The sequence below is a fragment of the Hemibagrus wyckioides genome, linkage group LG13, assembly GCF_019097595.1.
Source record: "Hemibagrus wyckioides isolate EC202008001 linkage group LG13, SWU_Hwy_1.0, whole genome shotgun sequence".
In the NCBI taxonomy this organism is placed as follows: Eukaryota; Metazoa; Chordata; class Actinopteri; order Siluriformes; family Bagridae; genus Hemibagrus; species Hemibagrus wyckioides.
In genome coordinates, this window is record NC_080722.1 from 23,522,439 (window position 1) to 23,544,849 (window position 22,411).

Below are 22,411 nucleotides of genomic sequence, written 5' to 3' on the forward strand. Positions count from 1 at the left end.
GGGCTCCTTATACGTCCTAAAACATAATGAAGGCCGACTGATGACTCTGAATTGCCCTTACTTCTAAATGATGGATTGGAGCCTCGTCCACGATCTACACTGATATGCTTAATTTTAAGTACAGCTGTCCTAAATGTAAGAAGTAAGAAGTAAGTAAGAACTTGTTCACTGATAACGTTTCAGCCCTTTAGCGCCGCTCACAACAACCACCTGCAAGTCTCGCTAACGGTGTGATGATGCTGCTGTATCGCGAGACTTTGGTTTCTGTTGGTGGCGGCCGAGGCCCCAGACCCGCTCTGGCCCATCCTGTTTAGCTAGCACTTATTTTTGACACTTGAATGAAAACTGGTGAAAGCGGCCTCTTCGAAAACTTGTGGAATCATGGCTTCAGCACTGGAGCAGTTCGTGAACAATGTGCGGCAACTATCTGCTCAAGGTATGAACACAGCTCATGAACATACCGAAACAATCAAGGTTAGCAAAGTACTTATTTAGTCCGCGTTATTCTTTCCACACCTGTATTCCGACAAGCACGCCTTCTGTGCGTCAACGTTCTGGGGCTCGTGCGCACACACTGGGCCATGATTGGACCGCGGCAATTCCATTATGCCCTATTCTCCAATCCGAATTGTGGAGGCGGAACCAGCCGGTGTGATAAATGCGGGTGTAGAAAACACACAGCTAGTTAGGTAACATGCTAGATGGGAAAAGCTGAAGGTATTAGTTGACAGAACTTTAGCTGAGCATGTTCGTGAGTTTGTTCCCTATAAATAAAATGAAATCACTACTCTGCAAAATGGCCAGTTAAGTTCAGAAAAGGTCCGGTTACATCACCGATACACAACATGACTAGTTTTATAAATGTCGCTGACATAGCGAGCTAGCATCATTAGCCACAACGTAACCAGCGAATAACGTAACTAGCGACCGTAGCTAAATCATAATGTGAATGAAACACAATACATGACTGGAATTTTGTGTGAAATCTGCTAAATTCCGCAGAGTTGCATTGTTTTCTGTATAACGGAGTAAAGCTGTGCAGGCCGGGACTGTCCTCAGGAGTACGCTGACTCCGTGGACTGAAAAACACCCTCAGTTCAGTTTACTGAGACTGGGTCTGATCCTGTTCACACTCCGAATGAAACAGGCCGTGAAAGACGCTGTGACAGCACTAAGCCATGATCTGAGCTTTCTAGTTTTGTAGACGTTAAAAGCCGACATCACTGCAGCTGCGTTGTGATGATTAGTGTCTCTCCAGGCAAGCTGATCACAAATTAAGTCAACAGACAGCTTATCTCTTTTAACACCCGGGTAGCATGGGTCAAGGGATGCACTTCATCTGGATTGAGTGACCTTTTCATCGTGTAGAAATTCATTTTAGGGGCAACAACAGTCACACCTAATAAGACAAGCAATAGTGCAAGTGTTTTCATCTCACTGACATGTTTTCTCTGCACACAGTGTTTACTGAAAGTTAGTTAATCTTACCAGGCAAACACAACAGAAGTGAATGAATATTTTCCTTTAATTAGACAGATCCCTCCATGTGCCATATCTTACCATAGAATTACATTTAAGAACTAAGGTGTTGTAAGATTTTCTTTAGTTTTCCTCAGCTTTCTTTTTTATTAATACCAGTAAACATCTCATTACTGCCTGGCACTCCAAAACACTTTATTTATGGTGTAAAGGTTTAATATCAGCTATCACTTTACAGCTGTATACAGGGTTTTTTTTTTAACATAGAGATGTAAAGTTCTGCTGCTTGTCTGTTTGTTCTCTGTTTTAGGCCAGATGACTCAGCTGTGTGAGCTGATCAATAAAAGCGGAGAGCTGCTTGCAAAGAACCTCTCCCACCTGGACACTGTGTTAGGAGCTCTGGACATCCAGGAACACTCGCTCGGTGTGCTAGCTGTGCTGTGAGTCTGCACATCACCCTCAGACATGCGTTTACAATCCCGTGTCAGACAGAAAAGCAATGAAAGCAGGGGGAATCATTAAAAATGCAGTGCAAAGAGATGGTATTGCTTTTGCAACAAAAGGACTACATGGCACACTGAACAGCCTTTTTTTTTTTCACCCATGCATCTGATTACCTCTTCAGAGAAAAACAGTAAACGGGCTTTTGTTAAACACTGGTTTATGGTCAGAAGTGAATATAATTGCTAGTTGCTTTGCATTTCATATTAATCAATGTGTTGAGGTGTGACATCAGCAGGGCGAAACTTTGGAAGGCGCCGTGATCCATAATAAAGAAAACAATTTCCTAGAAAAAGTGTTAATATCGCTAAAAATCCGTCCAGCTCACACAAGGACAGTGGAGCGTTGCTGTTAAATTTCAGTAAGGAGCAGGTTTGCTATTTATCACAGAAGTCCATTTTAATCACGTTTCAGTAATCCTGAAAAGATGGATTAATGTTTCAACAATCAGCACAATAGGAAAGAACACCACCTGAGTGTGTTTCTTATGTGGACAGCAACACCTCATGCAGAAGGATGCTTTAGGGCCCTTCTCTGAATACGGTAGGTCCTGAGTTGAGCTGTGATTGGACAGTGTTTGCATTTCATTGTTGCACCGCTGCAACACACTGATAAAAGTGAAGCTCAGTGCAATTCACATATGATGCTAAATTAGTGTTTAGATTTTTGTTTTTCCCAGAGAGAAAGCAGTGTGAAAAATAAATAAAATACAATAAACAGAAGTCTTTGCTTTTGTTGTGGAATGTCCTCATATCACAATAAGAAAGTTTCACATTCCTTTCAGTATGTGAAGGCTTTTTGTCTTGTAGGATATCTTCTCCATACGAACACAGGCACTTTAAAAAAATATTTTGACCGAGTATGCTTCTCCCTTTTTCTGATGATTGTACCTTCAACGTTCTGCTATTTTTAACTCAATAACTTCCTTTTGCCTGTTTTTGTAGCTTACTGTGTCATGCATATCAGAAACTACAATTGTTTGATGTGCATACATTGCACAACCAAAAGTATGTGTACCCTGACCATCAAACTCCTATGTACCTATTGAACATCCTGTTCCAGATTTAGTCTCCTTTACTGTTATAATAATCTCCACTCTTCCGTGAAGGCTTTCCACTAGATTTCTCTTTGTTTCTTTCCACTAGATGATTGTGGGGATTTGTGTTCATTCACCTACAAGAACATTAGTAAGATCAGACCCTGGGTTAGGAGGTCTGGGGTTTAGTCAGTGTTCCAGTTCATCCCAGTTCATCTGTGCAGGACACTCGAGTTCTTTCACTCCAAACTTAACACACCATGGAGTTCACTTTATGCACAGGAACATTGTTATGCTGGAACAGGTCTCTGACTTCCAGTGAAGTGAAATTGTAACAACACAGCATAGAAAGCCTTTATATGCAATGATGTGCTTAAAACAGTTTGGGGAATATACACATATAGATGTGATGGTCAGGCATCCGTATAGTGTGTGGGATTACTATTCAGATGATCAAAAAAGCAAATATATTATCATTAATAAAGCTGGTTGCTAAGTCTTTAGAGTGTAGAAATTGTTGTTTTGGTGCTGGTTAATTCCTCTGTGCTGTGGCTTGCTGGATGATTGATGTTATCTTTGTAATTTTAGATTTGTGAAGTTCTCCATGCCCAACATCCCTGACTTTGAGACATTGTTTTCTCAAGTCCAGCTCTTCATCAGTACTTGCAACGGAGAACACATTCGATACGCAACAGACACGTGTGAGTTTATACTCTTCTGGAGTCTGCATACTTTTTGTGAGAGAATAGGCGAGTCTGCAGTTTTTCCTCAGTAATGAAGCCATTTTGTCCTGGTTTTTCTTAGATACATTCACATTGCTGTCCAGAAATAAACTCTGCTGCAATGCATGTTCATGTCACTTGACTGTGTGTCCTAAAAAGTGCTCTACACAAAGCATATTTCAAGTATTCACTGTTTAGAAGGTTTTTTCCTGGTTACGTTTTCCCCTTTGTCTTCCTGTTTCTCAGTTGCTGGGCTTTGCCATCAGTTGACTAATGCCCTAGTGGAACGGAAACAGGTAAACGATTTTGACACAAAATCTGTAACGTGTCATACTTTATTTAATCAAAAGTTTTCATTGTTGGAAAATTACTGTGGCTTAACTCAAATAAAACACTTTGTTGTTGGAGTTAAAATAAAAAATGGATGTATTTTCTTTGCTTTCACAGCCGTTACGTGGGATAAGTATACTCAAACAAGCAATAGATAAAATGCAGATGAACACAAACCAGCTTACCTCAGTGCATGCAGATCTGTGTCAGGTGGGTCCAAACTGCAGGACTGAGAATCCATGTTTTCACTTTCTGTAATGCATGCCAGATGAAGCGTAATAAGTCTTTTTCACAAAGAAATTGACGGTGCTGTTTGTTCATCTCACCAGCTTTGCCTGCTAGCAAAATGCTTCAAGCCTGCAGTTCCTTTCCTAGAGTTGGACATGATGGACATCTGCAAAGAGAATGGAGCTTATGATGCAAAGCACTTTTTGTGTTATTACTATTACGGTGGCATGATCTACACGGGTTTGAAGAACTTTGAAAGAGCACTGTATTTCTTTGAGCAGGTACTGAGCAAGGGCTTTTCTCGTTTTTTATTTTCCTCTAAAAGACTGTAACTCATTGTATATTATGAACATCTGATACACTGTCTGTCCCATAATGTATTTTCTCACTCTTCAGTCAAATCATTAGTTGATTTCAGTTGTCTGTCACTCTCTCTGGCTTTAGGTAGTATCATTATGGTGAGATTTTTTATTGTCTTATATGGTACATTAACGTGTCAGACTGTAAACACAGGCTTTCACATCTCTTCTTCCCTTAGGCTATAACCACTCCAGCTATGGCAGTCAGTCACATCATGCTTGAGGCTTATAAGAAGTATATTCTTGTCTCTCTCATCCTCCATGGCAAGGTGCAGCAGCTTCCCAAATACACATCACAGATTGTGGGCAGGTTCATTAAGGTGAGGCAAAAAAAATGAAGCATGGATATATGTGTTGCTGTTCCTCTTCATAGTGTTAGCAGCACTTTGATGAGCCCTATTCAGATGGGCTTTAAAAAATAGAATACATGAAGTAATGATAATATTTCCAAGCAATATTGTGTATAAATGTTTGCATACTTTGAACCAAACTCAAATTTTTGCCTGATTTACATTTAGTTTTGGAAATGCTGATTTTCTTCACACTTGTGTGCATGCTGATTAGTCATAAAAATTCAAAGCATTTTCCTGACACAGCTAATTTGACACCTACTAAACTCCATAAGCATTCAAGTGCATTCATGGGTATGAGCACAAAGTGAACGATGAAAGTTAAAGGCTGAAAGGCAGAAATGGATGTTATTTTGATTCACTTCTATTGCAGTAAAATGTTTAGCAGTCCTGTAGCACATGAACAGCTCAAATTCTAGAGACAAAATTACAGAAAAGGCAGTTGAATAAATTGAGACATTAAAATAGTATGACTTTGAAAAGAAGGGAGAAAAAAGCTCTGTAACCAGGTGATGATGCTCACCAAGCACAAACGGGGAAATTGTGTTTTAGTTGACGTTCCCACATGATGGTCTGATGAGTTTAATGACGATTTATAAGCAACTGATTTATAAGGCAGCTTTCATCCTCAGAAGAAAATCATACCAGCCGTTGACAGTGCTAAATCTTCCACCAGCAGAGGCATTTATTAACCCCTTATAGTTTAATGAGCAGACAGACCGACTTGTCCTCCGTGTTTTTCATAATTAAATTATTAGTTTTATTTGTTTGTAATTTTTGGGGTTTTGTTGACTCACTTTCTTTATTTTTCATAAACAAAAAAAATTAAAAGAAGAAAATATGTCGGGAGCTACATGCAGTTGTTTAGCATTGTGCCGATTACGAAGTGGTGCAGTCAAGCTTCCTTTTTATGAGCTCAGCAGTCGTGTCGTGCTCGGAGGAGGAATTCAAGAACAGCGAGTGTCTTTGAATTGTCCTGTGTAATTTTTGTGGTTTTAGTTTTTTAGCCAAACCTGCCTTTTTTCTACCCTTTTTTATCTTTTATCTAATGCTTAACAATCCCTAATTTGTACTATGATATGTTTTTAATTTTTGTAGCCCCTCAGTAATGTTTACCATGAGTTGGCGCAAGTGTACTCCACCAACAACCCTGCTGAGCTGCGCAGCCTTGTCAACAAGCACAGCGAAACCTTCACACGTGACAATAATATGGGCCTGGTTAAGCAGTGCCTTTCCTCACTGTACAAGAAGAACATCCAGAGGCTAACCAAGGTCTCCTATCTCACACTGTCACAGTTTGTCAGAGTTAAAAGGGGAATGGGATTTAATTGAATGTAAATGTTTCACCTACCTGTTCACCAGAGAAATACTTTAATCTACATAATGATCAGAAGCGGTTCTAAATGCTTTGATTTTGACACATTGCCTTTTCCTGTGATGCAGACGTTCCTGACGTTGTCTTTACAAGACATGGCAAGTCGAGTTCAGCTCTCAGGGCCTCAGGAGGCAGAGAAATACGTCCTGCACATGGTGAGTCAGCAACACCACCATCATCATAATATATACATCCTGTGTTTACTTAACAAGCACTGCTGCTGGAATTATCACCTGGCAACACCTGAATGAAAATACCAGAAATTAAATAAATACCAAATTAAATGAACAAAGATTTGTGTGTGTCTTTGCTTGTGAGCTGGCCGCAGTGTGGAGTATTAACCCAGCGAAGGATTTCACCAGATCAGCCTGAGCACCATACTGCAGTATATTGTAGTAGAGCTCAGCGTTGTGTGAACTAAATTTCAACTTTTCTGACCATCAACCACTTTGAAGGAGATTCCCAGTTTCATTTTGTCCAGTAATAACAGATGTATTACATGTTTCAGAAAATAGGTGCGCACTAGAACTGTAGGTGTATAGGTCAGCGGATGGTTTTTATCTCAGGACAGGCGTCAGATGTGAAGCTTTTCAGACAAAGAAAATTTATTTATTTTTAATTCATCAGCTGCTTTATCCTGCTCAGTCACAGAGGTTGAAAAGGTGAATTTGCTTATGTTTTCAGAAATAGAACGAACTAAATCTGTTAAATGTTGCAAAGGTGCAGTCACCAACAGACTGCAGGAGCAGGTGGGATTGGTCAGACCATCTGTGGTAGTGAGATTGATTAAAAAGACACAAGTTAAGACCTTTTATGTAACTGCAGTTATACAGGTTTTAGTAAAATATCCCTGAAATATACATTGCCTTGTGAACCTTTCATACTCATGAACACTGATGAATGTGTTTTTCATACCCCCACACAAAACTTTTATTTGGCATGATTGGACTGGATCTGGTGCTCCCTTTTTAGTGAGGTCAGTCAATGGATGTTGAGGTCCAAAACATGGGTACAAACTTGCCAGCCACAAGAACTGCCTTAAAATCTTTTAGGTATTAGGTCCTGGGCAGGCCACAATCATTATTGGCTTTTCAATTTAGCACTCGATTAACCATGCCGCTGTACTTCCACCTGCTTAATTGCCCACTTTTTTGTATTTGCTGTGAGTCCTTACCCATATCAGGTGTTGCTGGACTGCTCTCATATGTCGTAAATGCGCCTGCCAATTCATAATATAAATGACTGTCATCTAAACATGCAGCAGCACACTGTATTTGCCATGCAAGCATGTCATTCTGTTCATAAGATTTTGAGCCATCACTGCAGCTATACATAAACCAAACGGACAGGTGACCAACTGATGTCACCCAAACCGAGTGGGGAAAAGGCTTTTTTGCTCAGATTATTGGACTTAGGGAATCTGCCAATATTCCTTGTTTAATGGATGAAGGGAGGTCACACCAACTGATCAAGCAGTTCATCAATACTTGGTCATTGGCTATGCATCACATGCCATGTTGACTTTTCTAAAGTCCACCCAATAATGATCTGACCTGTCAGTACCAAGTCCATGGGATTGCTTCAGTAACTTCTCCGATATCAAGCATAGCCTTGAGTTCCTCCCAAACTACATTTTTTAATTGAAGAAACTAGTAAGGGATGAACCACACCTGGAGGAGTCTCACTGTAGTGTTCTATAAGCTCAAAAAAAAAAAAAAAACGTGACCTGGCAACAGTGTCTGGGACTGTGATCTCTGCAGGGAACCAGGTGAATTGGGCTGCATCATTCTTGCCAGACATACTAAATTTAGTTTTTTATGGGATTTTTAATATTCCTCCCATTTTTCCTTAATGACGTCCGAGATGCTGCAGGGCTTGCACACAAATACTGTAATTCAAATGAAGAGAGCCATGTGGGAGCTTGTGGGATCTCTCACACTGCAAATAGCCATTTTTCCAAATTCTATGCATTATTGAATCATGTAGTTGAGGGATTGATTAAACTGTTCAACCTCATCAAAGTGGTTGTGACATGAAAGAAATGTCATGCTCAGATGCTGAGAAGAGGTACAAAATATTACAATGCACAGTATTCCCCAACACAGTATATTACCTTGTGTGTAAAGTGTGTTACTTTTCTTATTTCGTCCTTCTGTCTTTAGAATACAGCAAAAATTTTAAAATATGGAAAAAGGTATTTTAGGCAGGAATACACTCGATAATCGGGAAGTCGCAGGAGACCAGATGTTCCTGCAGTGCTTGAAATTACATTTCCATTGTTGAAAAGTGGCTTATGTGGGTGTTCTCTTTTAAACTGTTCCTCTCCTCCTCACAGATCGAAGATGGAGAGATTTATGCCAGCATCAACCAAAAAGATGGCATGGTCTGTTTCCACGACAACCCTGAAAAATACAACAACCCTGCAATGCTCCACAAAATTGACCAAGAGGTTTGTAATAATACTGCAAGGCTTTGAGCACTCTATTGCCAGACCTGAAAGAAAACAGGGCAGAGTCACACACATGGAGGCTGATCATCACTTCATACATGATGCTTTAATATGAGCATGAGGCTGTTTACACTGGACAGTGAGCTAAGTTATTAAGACATTTCAGTTGCTTCATTATAATTATCCTTTGATCAAAGAGCACTGATTTGCCCAGATTAAGGAACTGTACTTTTTAAACTTTGTAAAACTGGAACTGATTGAAAAAATTCAAATGTATTTAACCTGTACTTTATTAACTCAGCCTCTCTAATATTAGATGTCTGTGTGTTTTTTTTTTAAAACCAGTTATTAGGTTCTAGTGCAACAATGCCATGATACTGATTTGGGCTTTTATGGCTCCACAACTGAGTAAATGTTTTCAGATTGTCCTTATGGGATTCTCCTTATAGTCGTATATGTAATTATAAGTGTAACCAGCAGTAGAAGTGATGAGATTTGGAATTGATGCACTCACTGTAAAGATCACAGCAAGGTCAAGTATCTAAAATGTTCTGTAACTGCTTCCTTTGTGCTTGAAGTACAAATTAGTATCAAGAAGGATTAGAATCGGTGATGGCATCATTGAGCTTTTTTATTTTGCTTATTTCTCTTTCTAGAATCTGTCAGAGTTTCTAATTGCCCATGCTTATATATTAAAAACCATACACATTACTCAGCATGCTGACACACTGACTCAATCTGCTTCTGGGTCATGTTGTTCTTACTTTCATATTCTCTTTATTTACTCATCTAGATGCTGAAGTGTATAGAATTAGATGAGAAACTAAAGGCCATGGATCAGGAGATCACCGTCAATCCACAATTTGTACAAAAGGTATGCAGATTTCTGTAGATTTTTTAAAAATGGAAATACAACTCGTTTTTAATAGTCAATCCAGAAAGCTATCAGTATTTAACCTTTCTGCTTGAATTAAAAGCCCGTTTGTTTTCTGGCTCTTCAGAGTATGGGAACGCAAGAAGACGATGTTGGCAGCAAGACATCATCCTACTCCTGAGGCCACTGCAGTGAGCATTCCCCGTCTCCTGTAATGCTGAAGAACCATCATCAGGAAGAATATCAGCCTTTTGAATATGGACTATATCAGAGGAATCCTAAAATGTCTGCAATTCTAATTAGTTTTTTTTCTTTCACTGCGCTCCCATACACACCAACCCTGTTTTGTCAGTGTTTTATTTATCAATGTTGAAGTGCAAAACCACAGCTTCATTTATGACCGAAATAATAAAATTACTGGACTTCTTTGTTCAAGAAGCTTGTCTATATATGTGTTGTCATTTTAATACACATTTTAATTTATTTACTCTTTTGCTTATTGTGTCAGTGTAATAACTCGCTCCTACTGTTTTTGCATCAGCTGAATCATATGTCTGGGTGTGGAAAAGATGCATATCTTCTAGTGTGTATGCCTGGCAGGTGAAGCATTCACTCGGTTGTGTCAGTGTGTGTGTATTAAACTTGTATGTTAACTAACAGATTACTAATACATAGCAGGTAAAGCAGCTCTGCCATTCTTACCACACTCACTATGACTGAATATGCTCAGACTCCTGTTCCTTTCCCGTGAATAGGAGTGTTTTTAACCATGACATTCTAACACCAGAGCAATAGTATATAAGAGATGAGATGCATCAGTGATCTGTCATGGCTAAAATGCGTGCTCCTAAAAGTTTCCCACAACTTTATTCTAACGAAGCCAATCAATCCAAAAGACACTTTTCTGTATATTTTGACTACATTTTAAGTATAACTTTGGTTTTATGAAGGTTGGAACGGAAAGGACAGCGACATTTAGGTCTTGTTGCATTGAGTGACGAAATCCATCTCTATAATTGTGTAAGACCACGCTGCTACAGGGAGCAGAGTGTCGGAAATGACGTAGATAACACGGCGAAGTCAACAACAAAAATAAGTGTGAAGAAACATTAATGCTTATGCGTTATTTGTGTTGCTTTGAAATAAACATTAAGCCCTGTACACTTCATCATGCTATATTTGTGAAACTTAAACGCTTTTATCTTGTGCGTTAGAAAGGAGCTGTAACAATGACGGACACAGCGAACCGTCCTGCCGCTCTACACAAACTCAATCGCGAAGCTTCCGGCAGAAAAAAAAAACACCTTCGCGAATTGACGAGCGGCCCAAGTGGCCAATCAGCTGACAACTTTCTTGAGTAGAGGCGGGGCCTGACGCACAAATGGCACGACTATTAACCAATGTAAGTCTTACAGGATGAGCCATCGGCCAATCAGACAGCGGCGCCGTGAGGTTTGTGTCGCCCACGGTGATCACTTGAATTCCATTGCCGTCCATTAAAACATCCGACTTGGAAAATACAACATTAAAGTAGCCCCGGGATTAATATCACATTGCGGCTTTGGCGTCGGCACACGGATGCGAAAGCTATTTTAGGAATAAGGATTAAATCTCGCGAAAAACTGCCGTATGTGTAAGGCACGCATCTTGAGCGGTGCCGTGGCTGCCTGTATAGCCTGCCAAAACGAAACAATTGGTGGATAAAAATCAATTTCTGTCCGTTTCGCTCGGCGGAGCGCGATTCCCGTCGCTGAATTTACGCCGCGTTTCGGATGTGATTACACGGCCATGGGTCCGGCCGGCTGCTCCCACGTGAACGGCTTTAAAGTGGAGAACTGGAAGCAGAACCTGCGCGTCATTTACCAGTGCTTTGTGTGGAGCGGCTCGGCCGAAACCAGGAAACGCAAGGTAAATACGCTGCTGCACGGAAATACACCAAGACTGAGAGCTGCCAACAACCGGACCGTCGAGATGTACCTCAGTCTGGCTTACTAACCAAACTAACTAAAGTGATGCAACTTCCACCCTGTACCGCTCACAGCAGTGTGTGTGTGTGTGTGTGGTGGGGTGGTGGTGGGGTCTGATCACAGATAGCCTGCAGCCATGTGAGCCGTGAAGTGGGGTGTGTGTGTGTGTGTGTGTGTGTGGGGTGGGGGTGGTGGTGGTGGTGGTGGGGTCTGATCACAGATAGCCTGCAGCCATGTGAGCCGTGAAGTGGGGTGGGTGGGGGTATGTGTGTGTATGTGAATATATATATATATATATATATATATATATATATATATATATATATATATATATATATATATATATATATATATATATATATATATATATATATATATATATATATATATATGTATATATATATATGTATGTGTGTGTGTGTGTGTGTGTGTGTGTGTGAGAGAGATCAAGTACACTTGTAATGGTTCTGTAGTCAATACACAGATTGCTATATTTTAATCAAACTTCATGTCTCAGCCTGAAATCTGCGTCAGTCTTACGGCTAAAACCCAGTCACACCCGTTCCCTCATGCTTCCATCATCACGGGATTTTGTACCTGGTCAGTGGGTTGGTGATGGTTGCTTCGCTTTAAGACACACTGCACATGTAAAGGACGCTGGAACGACAGAAATGAGATCATCCTAAAAACAAGGATCCATCGTAATTGAAGATTACAGAGTAGATTAGTTTGGGAGCGGTTTCTTTACTTTTGGTAATAGCCTCAAACCAGCACTAGTCTCTTGGGTTACATTTGTACATCTAGCATCTGTTGATCAGATCTGATTAAAGCAGGTGTAAATGGACACAGCTCCACATGACCGTGTCACAGTGTGGCTAGGGACAGATTTAATACCGTCCCTTTCAGTTCGATTTAACATACTGACACTATGTATTTTATATGATGGATATTTTAGACATTTAGGAAATTGGTTTTAGGGTAATTTTGGAAATGTGAGCTGTTCAAAATGATATAATTTACTGCCATTTTTGCCATGAGTGACTGACTTATTCATATTAGTCTATGCTAGCAAAGATAAGACTGCCTCCACAATGTGCCTCACACTGCAGCTAGGGATGTAGACGTTCACTCAGCTAGAAACGGACACGTTTTCAGATCCGATTCATGGACATATTTTACACTGAATGAGTATTATGTTACAAATAAGTTACAAAACACAATTTCTCTTTAAAGCAAACACACCTGTGTTGTTTCACATAATGTAGCATCAGAGGATCACAGAGAGTTTGCTGATTACTGTGCAGATGTCAGTCAGATACTCTGAGATACTGTGGTTACCATAAAAAGCAGGATTTGTGTACATCCTTAATTCTGACTACACCTCAGACAGGAAGTTGCCTTTGGGGAGAAAGATTTACCCCACAGGATACAGCGTCATCAAGGGGGAAAAAATGTAGCATTCATAGATGTTCCTGTCGCAGTTACTGAAAACAGTGTTTCTATTGCTTATAATGCTTAGCAGAGTGTGGGCTGCTCAGTAAAGTTACATCTGGCCACTGTACTTGAGCTGTACTGCAGCTGGTTACCTCTCCTACCTCGTTCTTCCCAATTCCCAATTGAGCTCTTCCCATTTTGTGCATCTTCCACTGGAAATGGACTACCCAATATACTTTTTCATTTCAAAATTATTGCCATAACCATAAGCTACTTTTGTGCAAAATGCTTGAAATTTATGGACCCTTTAGTTTTATTAGGAATAAAACTCTGTTGGGCTGATGCGCCACACTTATTCCTACCTAACCAACTCATTACAGAGGAGAAAGGAGATCTGACCACAATCCAGCTGATGAGAATGCATTTATGGTGCCATTAATATTTCACATTGGTTATCATGGTTTTGCAGTAAGTTGCACTGCTGCATCGCAGCTCCAGGGTCCTTGGTTTGATTCTAATCTCTGACTACTCTGTGTGTGGTGTTTTGTATGTTCTCCCTGTGTCCAGATGGGTTCCTTGGTTTCCTGCCAAGACGTGCTGGTAGGTGGATTGGCTATACCAAGTTGCTTTAGGTTTAAACGAGTATGTGAATGTGTATGTTCATGGTACCCTTTGGGCGGTGGGGGTTACATCCAGGCTCTATTCCCACCTCATACCCAGTGTTAACGGGATAGGCTCCAGAATCACCACTGACCTGAGCAGGATAAAATTACTGAAGATGACTGAATGATGATTACTATGTCAAGTGTGTGATGTACTATAATGTTGTTAATAATCTTTATTCAGTGTAATGGCACTGCTGTGCAAGGTGTAATTGGGGCCTTGATATGTGTTTTCTTTGAAAAGGATTAGTTGAATGTCAATGTTGAAAGTAAGTTCTTTGTGAAAAAAATCACTTTTCTGGTCTTTTGCACATGAGCATTTGGAAAATGCATCTGCTTGCTTTTCCATACACACTGAAACACATCAAAAATGCATCTTGTCAAATCTGCTCTCTAAAGTGTGTAAATATGAAACACTGTTCTTGTAGACTAAAAGAGAGTAAACAGCTTTTCAAAGAATCAGTAAATCCAAGGTGGTGGATGATGTATGTATTGTGCATTTGAATTCCATGTTTGACCGCTTCGTATAGCCTATAGGTAACACCGGACACGGAAAGAAAGCAGGTCCTATATTCTTGATGTCAAAATAATAACAAAAATTCTGGAAAGGCTCATGGGGGTAGACATCTAGTGTGCATGCCCAGCATGATGCTTATGCTATCGTTTTTGTGTTTCTTTATGGACAGAAAACAAGAGCTAAAAACTATCAACATTGGGGCTCATGTTTGTGTGGGCTAGGTCTAGGTTTCATGGGTTATATTTGAAAAAAATAGACCTTCTTTATGTTTGATAGTGCCAATAGAGTGGAGTGGGGCAGTTAAGGAAAGAAGACAAAAAAAGTTTTGAAGGAAAGTCATTAAGTCTACACTTTTTTCCTACAATGACGTTTCCTACAGTGTCTGTGCTTATCGGTGAGCTCCGGTGCCTTCAGTTGTGCCTGTGAAATACAGTTATTTTCTTACTGTCACCTTCCTGAAACAATAAAGCCATAAAGCCCAGAAAACATTAGTGTGACCAGCATCACTGGTTGAAATAGGTGTCTGTATTTATGCTCTGTTTGTCTTCTCCAGATGACTTCAAGGCTTAATTTTTTTATGTTCTGTCATGTTTTTCTTGCCCACATGTTAACAAATGTGAAAAAGAAGATATTCCAGTAGTGATGGACATAAGAAATGATTTAAATCACAAAGTTTTTCGCAGGTTATAAATCCTAAATTGTATATGAAAACAAAACAAAAAAGAAAAATCAGAAGCAGGTGCTAGCTCGTGTGTGTGTGTGGTAGAGGCTGCACTGTGTATGTGTATAAGGTTTATTTCACTTTTAACCATCAGTAGGAGTTTAAGTAACAAACACTTCCAGCTTTATGGAATTAGATCACAAAACCAATTCACTTAAGTGGAACAGCTGTAACAGTGTTTTATGCTGGCAAGGTGGAAACTTGGCTAACCATTCAACAAAAAAACAATTAACTGACAGCAGCAGCAACCTTCCTCTGCTAGTTGCTCAGTGACGTGCTATGGGGTAGGAATTTAAACAACTCATCGTTTGACTTTAAAAGCTGACCTACGACAGCACACAGATAGCCCTTGGTTCATGCCAGCAAATGGACATTTGCTTGTGTCTATTGTGGGTGTGCTAGTTGAGCACAAATGACTTAGTCCACTGTTTGGTGCTTAAAAGTGGTTTGTTTTCTTATTATGGCATCAAGAGTTAATGACATTCCATTTACATCTTTAATACTGACAAAAATGAACTGTGTTGTAATCTCATAACATGCTTCATTTTATAACCCAGAACTTTTTCACACTTTTATTTTATTTATTTTATTTTTTACTTTTTTTTATAAACCATTACACGATTGCTGCAAAATAGTGTTTTCTTTCTTTCTAAATCTATACCAGTTAAGCAAATGTACCTGTACACCTTTGAAAAATGCTTTTATGTTGTTGCGCTTCAGAGCAGGATGAGTTGGAGGACATTGACTCGTGACAGTAATGATAAAGAGCCAGCCATGTTTAAGTTCTTTCTGCATCTTTCCCACTCGGAAAGTAATATGGAAACTCTGATGGTGCTTTATGGATTTTAGTTGTCTGGTTGGTTAATTCATTTTTTTCCCCCCAAGAAGATTTGACTTCTCAGTATTGTATAATTTCTGACAATCTTGGTCCGCTGGGACTTTTTTCTACACAGTGTGGACTGTGGATTAATTGCCCAGGTCTGCTTGTTGGGGATAGGTGTATTTGGCTTCAGCAGCATCACGTTTGGGTTTGCGGTTTGTGGCCTCGTGTCATTAGGTTTTTATAGAGGAGCTGCTGCCGTGACACCTCGCTGCCATGGTTACCAACATTACAGTAAATTGACTGTGTGAAAAAGAGCAAGAGGAAGGACATGGAGATAGGACACAGAAATAGCAAGAGAGAAAATAAATGTATCTACTGCCTCTGGAAGCTGTGATAACGAGCCTATGACTGGCTAATGTGTAGATTCAAACAGATGTGTTCTTGGACTAGGCTGAGCTGCTGTTGATGAAAGATCTCCTTAAACAGACTAGGACTGGTGATATTTGTGTGGGATTGTATGGGTGATCTTTTATGATAAGTCTGAGTTTATGTGTGAAATGATCTCCGGCACAGCAAGCTACCAAAAGGAAGAGAAGCAGTTAGCACTGGGCGAAATTCCAGTGTAATGTTATCATAAAACGTTTTATTGTGATTTACTCTTTTCTGAGATCTCACAGGCATATGTGGCATTTACATTTTTAATGCAACAGTTGTAAACTGATTTAATGAGTTTAAAGGCTGATTTAATGAGGCATTAAAGGCTGGAACTTCATTGTCCTTGAGTCAACCCTGAGCTCAGGTTACTGTCTGTGTGGAGTTTCACATGTTCTCCCTTGTGTGCATGTGGGTTTACATTGGGAACTGCAGCTTCCATAAACATACATGTAGCTGGACTGGTAACTGTAAATTACCACTAAGTGTGAAAGAATCTGTGAATGTGTGCACATGGTGCCCTGCAGTAGACTGGTGTCTCATCTGGAGTGTGTTCCTGCTTCATCCCCAGTGTTCTTGGCATGATCTACCTTAGATGTGTGATTGCTTGTGTGGACAGGAGAGGTATCTTTTATTCAGAAAAACAAGATAATAATTTCTTAAGAGTTAATGATCAGACCTCAGAGGGTGAGATACTCTTACACAGCTTTGGGCCTCAGTAAGCCAGATTTCCTCTGTGCTGTCAAGGCATCTCGAGCCTTGTGACAGTTCAAGCCATTCAAATCCTACCATTGATTCACACCTCTCCATGTCATGGCTCATATCTTTATTAATGGCTCTACCATTACCTGTTAATCACTTTTTTATGAGCAGCCCACACTGCATCTATGGTGCTATATGATCATTCTGCCTGCCATCAATAATTCATCCCTCTTTCAGGTGCTTGCTATTTTTCATGTTTGTACATACCCAGAGACTGTCATGAGGATATATAGGCCAGGTCCAGACTTTCTGCAAGACTCCAACATTATGGAGCTTCCAGATGAATTTATGGAGGGAGACGGTGAAGAGGCCTAAGGCTGTTTAAAAGGCTCTCCAGAGGCTCAGCAGACATTTTAAATCAGCAGAGCAGAGAGATGTAGGTGAATGATGAAGGCTTAAGCCATTTGGGCAAAAACACTAAGAATTTGACAAGAATAAAATGCTTTGTTGTAATTTCTGTGGAAATAACTGGAATGAGCATTTGATGCTGCACTGGTTTGGCAAGGTTAAATTAACAACTCCAGATGTTCTCAAGTGTAAATTGTAGAATAAAGTTACTTGGGGATTTCAAGATTTGTGTGTTCTCTGAATCTGGAGTTATTATTAGATCAGTTTGTGCTTATTCCTGTGTCTATAGCCTTGCCGCAGAAATGGGTCCAAGGCTAATCGATGTCCTCTTCCCCATTATACTGCAGTGCTGCATTTGAGATTTGCAGTTTTTCTCACGTTTTCTTGTGCATCCTACTTCTCCTTTTCCCTCTTTACACGTGCACGCACACACGCGTGCACACACACACACTATCTTCTCCCCTCATCTCTATTTGTTTGTACTACATCTCTCTCTCTCCCTCACTCATTTAAATCTCCTTCTCCTTTGTTCTTTCATGCCTCTCTCCTCCCCTGACTTCGTTTATCACCCACATGCCTCCTACTTTGTCTGTGATGTACAAATGCAGCATCTTATCACTGATTGGATGGTTGGTTGCCGCAGAAACTTGGAGCAGGAATTTGATAAGGAAAAAACAAAGTGCAGCATCCATTCAGGGTTATTAAACAGCCAAGCCATTCTCATTAAGCTTCTAATAAATATGCTGTAAAGTATGCCTGTTCAGAATCACCAGAAATTATAAAGACATTGTATTTCCTCTAGAGGAAATTTCTGAGCATTTTAATATTAATTGTCTAAATGTTGGTGTATTTTGGTGGAATTCATGTTATTGTGTATGATCCTTTATTTAATCCTCTATACATTACGTTAATACGGTAAATGTTTTGTGATTCTGAAGCCTAAACTCTTTAAACCTTTTTTTGCTAGAAATCACTGTTTTTGCCAACATGGTGTTCAATCCCGTGTAAAGTGTCCAGTTCCATTCTCTCCAAAGTGTGAGGAGAGGAAAAAAAGAGACTGTGCTTTTACTTTCTACATCAATGAAAGTTGCATAAATATATTCTTATAGATTCCTGTACACATCTCTCTTAGATCTTTGGACTTTTAATATTGTTTTTTTCCCCCCAAGTCCATATAATCTATCCAAGTCAAGTGAAGATGCAGTGGTGCAGTGTATAGTGAAATGAAACAACGTTTCTCTGTTGTTGCAACGACAAACTCCGTAAAGTCTGTTACTGAGAGCTGTCTCACATCTAAAAAACCAAAACGCTTTAACAAAAATAAACAAGCAAAAAACCCAGAGAGGTTCTGCACAAGCCATTTTGAAAGCAGGGAGACGGACAAGCAGGGAAGGAGAAGGATAGACAGGCAGGCGGGCAGGGAGACTGGGGAGACGGGCAGGCAGGCGGGGAGACGGACAGAAAAAAGACAGACAGACAGCAATAATTATAGCCTGTTTAACATTTAGATGCATTTTTAGGGATTCTGATAGCCATAGCCCCTCCATTAATTTTGTAATAAAATGTTTATTATTACTGATTTTTTTTATGATTACTGTTTTTTTTTTTTTTTTAAGAAACATTCATGCACAAAGGTGTGATGGTTGGATGCAGAATAATTAGATAATCCGTTTTACTGTGTATATAAGTTAAAGTATTACTAACATAGGTGGATAATGACTTCAAGAAGGCTGCAGCAGGAGACAGCGATGTGGGGGAACTTGAGATTTTTCTGTAGGTGGTGTGTGAGTTGAAATTTCTTTGAGATAAATGAATCTTTTAAATTAGATTAAATAAGCTGATGTGAGGGAAGATTGGAGAGAGCTTTTGGTTTCAGGCTTGGTACATGACCTGATGATTTTCAGCATGGTTCAGTCATGCAGGTGCACTCATTCTGTCATTTCTCATTCACCAGCAGCAGCACACCAGTTTCCCAAAGGCCTTGTTAAATTTCGTCAGGATTGTTGGAGAGCTGACCGAAAACGAAGCCTCAAGCTTTGATATTCTTTGGAAACAATAAACGGCAGTGCTTTGACTGAGCTGATGTTACTATTTTTGCTGCCGCTTCATCTAAGGAGCGTTCTGCAGAGTCACAGCATCTAATCAGATATCTGAGAACATGATTTGAACCTTTTTAACTGTTTGCAGAGTTTGATTACAGTGGTAATATTTTCTGCCCATTCTCCAATTTGTCCTTTTTACACTCTTTTTAAACCCACACTAATAGTGCCATGTGCCACATTAATGCAGATTTCTGTTCATGTTTACCATAAGCTCTTGCTGTAAGCATAAGTTTTAATAGAACATTTTAAACTTGGACTATACTTGGTTTCAGTTTAGAATCTTGAAGGCTGTGTGTGGGTGTGGTGGTGTGGGTGTGTGTTGTATGGGTATGTTACTGTAGGATTTCCTTAAACAGAATGCTGATTTGTTTTGCCTTCCAGATGAGTACAGAGCAACACATCATTTAATATGACATTTAGACAGAAAGAAAGGGAAGAAGAGAGAGAAGAACAGAGAGAAGTAATCAGGGCAGCTGGTATAAATGTGCTAGCTTGGCTTAGCTCCCTTGTCTGTCCAAGATAAACAGGCATCAATATAAAGTGTTGTACTTGGCTTCAGCATCAAATTAATTTCTGTTAACAAATGTCTTAAAGTGGATTATTTTGGGGTTTAGTGGAATGAGGCTCAACAGAACCATAATCGTGTGATTAATACACAGATCAGTGTGACGACGTGAGGCTGGGGCCAGACTGTAGATTCCTGCAGTCCATCAATGATTGTTGTCACATCGTTGCACAGCGCGACCATCTATTATCACAAACCGCCATACTGCATGTAATAAAATCTGGACTGTGGAGGGGAAATGTAAATTAGGACTGGACAGATGGAGATGATATTCAACACATTCAGTACGCTTTTCATGGACACTTTTATAGAATATTACTTCTAGCTGTTTGTTTCATTTGGAAGAATAAAGTGATGTGTTCTTGAAGTAAAGATCTCTACCAGAGCTTTTCCAGCAGAAAATGGCTCAGTTTACATGGCCATAAATAGTGCTGATCATTCATTGGTCAGACGCAGTCATCGCAGTGTTGTGGTAATCTTTAGTCTCAAGCTATTTCTGGTGAGAAAGCACACAAATGAAGCTCCACACTTTCACTACATGGTGCTTGTGAGTAGCGCTAAATGGTCTGTTATTTAATGGGCAATCCCATAATTCTGTTCATGGGCTGGACACTGCTTTAATGTAGTCATTTATAGTTGATTCAGTGTTGTGCTAATATTGGATGAGTAAAAGTCGTGTGCAGATTTAATGTGAGCAGAGAGATGAAATGCAGAGTCACACGGTCCTGCTGCTCGGTTAGATCAGTGTAATGGTCTGTACACAGCCATGAGGACATGATGATGGTGTGTGTGTCTGTGTGTGTGTGTGTGAGACTTTCTACCATGTATGTTGACTGATCTCATATTACTTCTTCAGGCCATTCTGTCAGTGTTGCGTATCAAATTACTCAAAACAACAAGGTCGGTCTCTGTTTCTCTGCCTGTGTCTTTCTATGTTTGTCTCTGTCTTGCTTTCTTTCTCTCTGTCTGCCTCTCTGTCTATCTTATTCAATTTCCTTCTCTCTCTCTCTGAGTGTTGAGTTATTAAGGATTTTGTTCTTTCTACACATTGGAATATGATGATCTATAATATTGACCTCTGCTTTGTCAGGTGGGTATGAATATGTGGGTTTGGGAATTGGTTGACTGAGTCATGACTGATGTTAGAATGAAGGTTGTGATTCAGGGAAGGTCCAAACAGCAGGTTTGTTCTGTGATTAAATTGGCCTTTAACCAAAAGTTTTTGTATCTGATTGAGTATTCTGTGTTTTCTCTGCTCTCTCGTAGGCGAAGTCATGTATATGCCACATGTGTGGCGCTCATCTTAACCGACTACACTCATGTCTCCACTGCGTCTTCTTCGGCTGCTTCACAAAGAAACACATCCACGAGCACGCCAAAACCAAGAGACACAATTTAGGTAAGACAGCAACTGCAATTAACACACTGTATATTGCAGAAAGGAAAACACCAATAGACATCATGTGCACAGATGCACACGTACTCACACTCACCCACACATACATACATACATACATACATACATGCATACATACATGCATACATACACACACACATACATACAGTATCTCACAAAAGTGAGTACACCCCTCACATTTTTGTAAATATTTTATTATATCTTTTCATGTGACAACACTCAAGAAATGACACTGCTACAATGTAAAGTAGTGAGTGTACAGCCTGTATAACAGTGTAAATTTGCTGTCCCCTCAAAATAACTCAACACACAGCCATTAATATCTAAACCGTTGGCAACAAAAGTGACTACACCCCTAAGTGGAAATGTCCAAATTGAGCCCGAAGTGTCAATATTTTGTGTAGCCACCATTATTTTCCAGCACTGCCTTAACCCTCTTGGGCATGGAGTTCACCAGAGCTTCACAGGTTGCCACTAGAGTCCTCTTCCACTCCTCCATGATGACATCACAGAGCTGGTGGATGTTAGAGACATTGCGCTCCCCCACCTTCCGTTTGAGGAGGCCCCACAGATGTTCAATAGGGTTTAGGTCTGGAGACATGCTTGGACCAGTCCATCACCAAGGCAGTGGTCGTCTTGGAGGTGTGTTTGGGGTCGTTATCATGTTGGAATACTGCCCTGCGGCCCAGTCTCCGAAGGGAGGGGATCATGCTTTGCTTCAGTATGTCACAGTACATGTTAGCATTCATGGTTCCCTCAATGAACTGTAGCTCCCCAGTGCTGGCAGCACTCATGCAGGCCCAGACCATGACACTCCCACCACCATGCTTGACTGTAGGCAAGACACACTTGTCTTTGTACTCCTCACCTGGTTGCTGCCATACACGCTTCACACTGTCTCATCGGACCACAGAACATGGTTCCAGTAATCCATGTAAAAACTGTATGCAGGCTTTCT

At 40.1% G+C, this 22,411-nt stretch overlaps 2 protein-coding genes across 2 annotated transcripts in view; both read left to right on the forward strand.

Moving 5' to 3' along the window:
- Nucleotides 1-248: 248 nt before the first annotated feature.
- cops3 (COP9 signalosome subunit 3) lies at nucleotides 249-10,141 on the forward strand. Its single transcript, XM_058405690.1, has 12 exons — nucleotides 249-436; nucleotides 1,790-1,919; nucleotides 3,605-3,717; nucleotides 3,985-4,034; nucleotides 4,186-4,278; nucleotides 4,398-4,577; nucleotides 4,835-4,975; nucleotides 6,104-6,277; nucleotides 6,449-6,535; nucleotides 8,716-8,829; nucleotides 9,623-9,703; nucleotides 9,831-10,141. The coding sequence occupies exons 1-12, from the start codon at nucleotides 382-384 to the stop codon at nucleotides 9,882-9,884; spliced, it is 1,272 nt and encodes a 423-aa protein (XP_058261673.1). The 5' UTR covers nucleotides 249-381; the 3' UTR covers nucleotides 9,885-10,141.
- Nucleotides 10,142-11,147: 1,006 nt separating this feature from the next.
- Nucleotides 11,148-22,411, forward strand: part of usp22 (ubiquitin specific peptidase 22) — a 44,404-nt gene continuing 33,140 nt past the window's right edge. The window contains exons 1-2 of the mRNA XM_058405688.1: nucleotides 11,148-11,611; nucleotides 21,303-21,435. Coding sequence (XP_058261671.1) covers nucleotides 11,492-11,611; nucleotides 21,303-21,435 — 253 coding nt within the window. The 5' untranslated portion in view covers nucleotides 11,148-11,491. The remainder of the gene's footprint in view (nucleotides 11,612-21,302; nucleotides 21,436-22,411) is intronic.

Coding starts and splice junctions, on each gene's coding strand:
- cops3 (XM_058405690.1), top strand. CDS start 382: ATGGCTTCAGCACTGGAGCAGTTCGTGAACAATGTGCGGCAACTATCT. Junction 4,578..4,834: donor CACTGTATTTCTTTGAGCAG/GTACTGAGCAAG, acceptor TTCTTCCCTTAG/GCTATAACCACTCCAGCTAT. Junction 4,976..6,103: donor TTGTGGGCAGGTTCATTAAG/GTGAGGCAAAAA, acceptor TAATTTTTGTAG/CCCCTCAGTAATGTTTACCA.